This window comes from Taeniopygia guttata, chromosome 5 (assembly GCF_048771995.1).
Source record: "Taeniopygia guttata chromosome 5, bTaeGut7.mat, whole genome shotgun sequence".
Classification (NCBI taxonomy): domain Eukaryota; kingdom Metazoa; phylum Chordata; class Aves; order Passeriformes; family Estrildidae; genus Taeniopygia; species Taeniopygia guttata.
In genome coordinates this window covers 42,449,637-42,455,636 of record NC_133030.1, presented here as the reverse complement: position 1 = coordinate 42,455,636, position 6,000 = coordinate 42,449,637, and the positions used below count along the sequence as shown (strand labels likewise).

Here is a 6,000-nt window from a genome sequence, read left to right as displayed (position 1 = left end):
GCTGAAGAATACAGGGGAATGGAAGAAATAAGAGCCTGGAATTGCAATTTGTTCTAGAATTTGTTCCTGATTCTCTATTGCACATGTTCCCAGTGTATCAGCATTTGTGTTCAGAGATGGAATCAGCAGATGCTCAACACAAAACAATATTGCTGTGTCATTCAATGCTCTGGCTGAGCACATCCTGAGAATAAACAGGAATTCAAGGTCTAAGTGTTTGGCTTCAAGTAAAAGACCAGTCTTGACACTCCTGGGTTGGTTTTTTTTTTATTTGTCAGAAGCAGGAGAAAAAATTTCTCAGGCAAAAGGATGCAAGTCCTCACTTCTCCTGACAAAATTCATCCCTTCAAATTAAGGGTCTTAGACTGCACTGTGCATTTTACTGAATATTTAAAAAATCTCAGAAACAGGATATTTAATATACTGCTACTAAGTCATCACAGTTACAGATGTGGGGGCTGGCTATATCTAACATGCAATGCAAAGAAGTTCAAGAAAAATGTCTATAATCAAGTTCAAATCATTATCCCAAAATGAGTGGGTGTCAGACTGGCAAAGCTGACAAAACAATTCACCTGTGTTCATAATAAGCCAACACTAATTGGTAATTTTCTTACGAAGATGTAAGAATGTTGCTTCTGGCAATTATTCCTATTAGATGATCACCTTTCCTGAGCTAACTAAATCTTTATCCTACAAACCTCTTTACAGTTTTCAGCAGTGGCTGTGATAACCTGAACACACAAGCTAGAGAACAAAAGAAGCAGAGATGAGAGATCCATAAGGATGTATATCCTACAGCTACTCAATCCTGTACATAACGCCCAGCGGAATAAGGATAACTCAGATCCTTTGGGAGGAAGAAAGGAATGGAATTGTTATTTACTGAAGCTCAATCTTACATGGAAATAGCCCCTCTGACTGAGCTGGAGGTATTGGATAGCCAATACCATGCATAGCAGAGTAGGCTGGGAGAAGACAGACCTATGGTCTTGAAGCCCACAGCTGCTAAGAATGTGCACAAGTCTGAAGTAACAATTTCTGCAACTAAACTTTCACTAATCAAGAGCAAAAATGTGAAGAAAGCGAACGTGATCGTGACTGTCTAATAGAAATGAAAGATGCTAAGGAAGAGAACAGCTGTATCAGAGAGCTGCACTTCAGACAAGTGATGTATTCAGTGTGTCACATGCGTGAGTGTACCAGAAATAGAAAAAAGCATGTTCCGTCCTATGAATTCATGCCTGAAGTGAGTGATGGTGAAACTAATAAGGTACGAACACAATTATTTAACCTTCTCACAATTTGTCGGGTCTTGAGTGACATAAAATACGTGGAATTCAAGAGTGAATATGAACATAATCATTTCAAGAGAAAACACCTTTCCCCTCTGATGCAGTTTCTTTTGTCAGTCCTTTGGGTTGATCACTATCTATTTGTCAACATATTTGAATGATCTCTTAACACTGACTATACAAACTACAAAAGACAGGGGAAAGCGGAGTAAGAAAAGAGGTCAAACAGGATGTTGAATCCAATCTCTGAAGACTCTCATACAAGCAATAGAACATTTTTTACCTTTGAGAATTGTCAATCACACCCCTTGCTGTTGGACAAGGCAGAAGTTGCAAAATACTGAGTTTTCCTTAAACTTGGCACCAACAAAGAGCCAGAGCTGAAGCTGCTTCCTGTTCATTTTAAGGATGGATGGATCTTCTCTCCAATACAATTTCCAGCTGCTGACATTGTTTTCTAACACAAGTAAACTAATTTTCATAACACTAGGCAAATTTTAACTGGAGTGCTTCACCAAGACACTGTTGCAACTGATAAGAGCCACCTGGGCCGTAGGGTTCAAGCCTGGGTCTGAAAACATCAGCCAATTTAAAAAGTTTACGAAGTCTAAACAAAGAAATCAAAATACAAAATAAGCCACACAGAATACAAGTATCCTACAATGAAACAAAGACATATTTAAAATCCTGTCCAGTATAACAACAGCAAATATTTTGGGCGTGTCAATTAATAACTGAAATTATAACCAAAGAAAACAAATGAAATTACTTTATTTAAACTGTTAATTTCTATGGCTCTGTGCCAAAATTCAAGATGGCAACCAACATAGACATCTCCAGTCGCATGTTCTAGTATTTGTCTCTGCTGATGGCTGCCATGTGATGAAAGCATGGAATCTTGGCTATTACCAGACTAGAACAGATTGAAATGGCGGAGCAAGTGAGACTTTATGTTCAAACCTGGACTTTAGGAACAACAGCTGAAGGAAAGATCTCTTGTCTTGCGGAAAGACCTCACAGTTAGAGCTGAGGAAGAAATAAAAGGAAGGGACAAAGACTCAGCAGCAGAAGCTCTCAGAAGCATTCATTCAGCTCAGCTTGCAGGTGTATCACCACAGTCTGCTTTCACAGATGTTTAGATACTCTTTTCGGTGCGTTGTTCTCTCACCAAGGCCTCCTCTTCTCTCATTTTGCCTGATATGGGAATGTGATGGTGTGAAGTCACTGCTGCTGCTTCTTCCTTTGTCCCATACTTGAAGCAACTCTTGGGATTCCTCACCTGGAGTTCTGTGTTACTCCTTCTCTGCGAGCAGAAGCTGGGAAAAAAACCAAAGTTTTTTTACTCAAAGATTTCGAGTAATCATGGAGGACTGTTTTGTGGGGAAAACTGATGCACTGCTCTGCAAATCTCAGCCATCACCAGAAACCTGGGTGTCCTTACCACACAACCTCTCTGCCACAACAGATGAGATCACAAACCAGTATAACAAAACCTAACTTAGTAAGCTACTGTGTGAAAAAGTACTCTTGGTATTCCTTTCAAGCCCCAGAATACCTTCTTCACTCTTACTTCTGACTCATGTGACTCATCACTTCACATGCACCCTTCCTCTAAATCTTTCTCCACATCAGTATCCTTTATCTCTTTCTTTGGGTGTTTTACTCATTTGCTTGCATGGGAGTCGACTTCCCCAGCCCAACACATGCTGAGGGCCTTGCTGCAGGAGAGCTAGGAGTGTGAAAGGCTGATCTTTAAAACGAAACAAATTGGGAACATGGAATTTTGTTCCCCACCCCCACCCCCCTCCCAATTATTATAAAGATGCAGTTTTGACTTCTACATACTGCAGCATTTTACTATTTAGGAACACTATGGGAAAATGTCAATGTCATCTTCACTGCTTTTACTTAAACATCCTTAGACAGCCCTTTAAAAATAAAAAACAAAAACACTTAGAAATGTACCAAGTTTATTTTTGACAGCTTGCATTTTACAGCTAATCTAGTAGGTAAAGCTTGTCCTCTGTATTTGGCATGTCAGCTTTCTCCTAAACATGAGCGACATTTGTTGAGAGATGTTTCTTAAAAATATTGCTATATTTAAAGAAAATAGACTCACTCTCCTTGAATGTCCAGCATACAGCCAAACATCACAGAGCACAGAGGATCTGGAAAGATGTTTAGAAAGTGAAATTGCCAGCTATGTCACCGCACAGAAAATTTGAAAACTGAATTAGGAACCAAACTGTCAACCACGTGCATTAAGACAGGATACCAATCCAGAAACGTATCCCTTGGCAATATTATTATATCCTGAAATTAAGGAAACAAAGGCACATGAGAGAAGGCAGCCAACTTCAACCTAATTTTCCTGTTTTGAAGATGTTTGAGCCTTCCTATTCCTACAGAAATGCATAGCACAGTTTGTCTTTTCTCACAAACTGAGTTAAAATCACTTTCCTTGAGTTTTTGTATGATTACCTTGAGGATTCAGCACAGAAAGGGGCATTCCTATGTCTACAAGTAGATATGCAAGTTCCTATCAAGAGTGCAGCTCGTTGCCAATTCAGTAATTTCATAAACACTAATGTATATAATGCTCTGAAGTTTTATAATTCCAAAGCTACTGGTGAACATTCCACCTCCTTGCAGTTGAGTAGATGGAGGTTCTGGTTGACTAGCAGGAACAGAAAAAGAGCTCATTGCTGACAGAAGCAAACATTAAGGGTTGATTCTCTCCAGTGATAGAGTCATTGCAGTGAATCACTACATGCAACAGCATGAGCCTCCTTTATTCTCTGCCTGCCATGAGGTGTCAAAGTATCTGCCCATATGTCTGTCCACATATTTACACACTATTATGTCATCCATGACTGCACCTCAAAAACTCAGAACAGTCACAGTGGGAAGAAGAGGATTATCTCCCTTTTATGGATATGATTCTGAGTCACAGGAAAATCAAAGGAGTTGCATGAAGTCATTTAAGAGATCTGCACACTAAAATTCATTGCCACGTAGACTTTCCCAGCACAGATGTATATAGCGTTGCTCACAAACCAGCACCTAAATCTAACTGTGCTTCCAAGCTGCTGGAATAAGACAGAGACAAGCACAAGGCTAAGTGACAGTACTGGGTCAGGAGCCCATGCTAGTATTTTTTACAGCTAGTTTGGACTGCTTCATCTTACCTGAAGAAAATGTGTGGGAGAACTGAGCAGCTTTATTGAAGTCTCCTGAATCTAGTGTTGAAAGCGGGAACTTGCTTTCTCCCTGAAAAGCTAAGATTATCCTAGAAATTCAGATTATTTTTTTATCCCAGACTGAATTTCTGATCTTAGAATGATGCCCAGCATTCTCTTGGTAATATATAGTATAACTAAGAAAGACAATAAATAAATGGGGTTTATTTATATCTATGGGTGATTGACACTAGCAAGCCAGGACAGCTGACAACAGAAAGCCAGCCTTCCCTCCCCCATATTTTGGGCACAACTTCAACCTGACTTGTTGAACCAAGGCGGCAAGGGAAAGCAGCAGCTCCAAGTCATGAAAATTTTCTTGAGGGGTGGGGAGGTGTGGATGTCTGAGTGTGTGTGGGGAGTGTGATGTGTATGTCATGAACGGTATATACAACTGTATTCCAGACAAGTCTTCCTGCATAAAAAAGCAGTGAGCAGACTCACTGACAAGTAAAGAAATACCAGTGGAAGTCAGCATGAGCCTTCCTGCTCCCCGTGTTAAAGACACTTACCACACACTCATCCCAACTGCTAATGTCCTTCTGTACTTGACAGCCCTCTTTCAGATATCCTTATTCACCTCTCTACTCCTGCGTTCACTGTGGCTCCCCTCCTGTCTGGCTCTTCCGCACATTTCATTTCATAACTTCAGATACACGTTTTAGCCCATTCACACACATTTTGGCTTCTATTTTTAGCCTCAATAAAACAATGCCAGATTAAAACAAAGTCCAGTTTGGATGGGCAAAATCATCTCCTCTACAGGTAGCTTAATGCCAAAGGACCAGATGTGAGACAGAAGCAGCCAAAATATCATATAACCTCTCCTATGTCTTTGCACACCTGATACTAAAGGACATTTCCAATGCAGCAAGGAGACACAGGCAGTTCGCCATCGCCTCACTATTGAGAACAAGCCATGCCCAAGCCTCCCGTCAGGCAAAACCACCAACTGCCTGCAGTCATCATTCATCCTGCTTCCGAGTTTGTCAGATGCAAAGGCTCCTAAAATCCAAGCTGAGTTCTAGTTCTTAGACAGGGAAGCTGACTCTAAAGACTGTTCTTTCCATTTTTTCCTGCTTTCTCAGGAATAGTCCTGAGACATGGAATGTCCTTTCAGTGGCATGAGATAAGCAGCAACAGGACAAAGCTCCTTCCTTTCATAAGAGAAAGGCAAAAGGTTGAGTAAAGATGTGAGAGGCAGGTTGCTCTCACAAAGTTCAGGAATAAACGTAATTTCTGATGATTAGAAGTGAACACTGATCCTCAGTTCTATCTGAGAGGTGATGGCTGAGTTGGATAATATCTTATCCTCTGAGAAGGGCCTGGAATGCTGCTTCTGGCAGCACTTTACACTCTGCTGAGACTTAATGAGACTTACATACACTTTTCTCAGAACCGGGTAAGCTCAAACATAGTCATGTCCCATTCGTAACTTGTATCTATTTTAAAGGTACTGATTCAAA

General features: G+C 40.5%; 1 protein-coding gene across 9 annotated transcripts in view; it reads right to left on the bottom strand.

The window, feature by feature from the left end:
* Window positions 1-2,046: 2,046 nt before the first annotated feature.
* TTLL5 (tubulin tyrosine ligase like 5) overlaps window positions 2,047-6,000 on the bottom strand; it is a 122,440-nt gene continuing 118,486 nt past the window's right edge. For all 9 annotated transcript variants that reach the window (XR_012056423.1, XR_012056425.1, XM_030274714.4 and 6 more), the window contains one exon: window positions 2,047-2,611. Coding sequence is in view for 7 of the 9 variants with exons in the window: in XM_030274714.4 (XP_030130574.4) it covers window positions 2,571-2,611 (41 nt within the window). In the remaining 2 variants the exon portion in view is untranslated. The remainder of the gene's footprint in view (window positions 2,612-6,000) is intronic.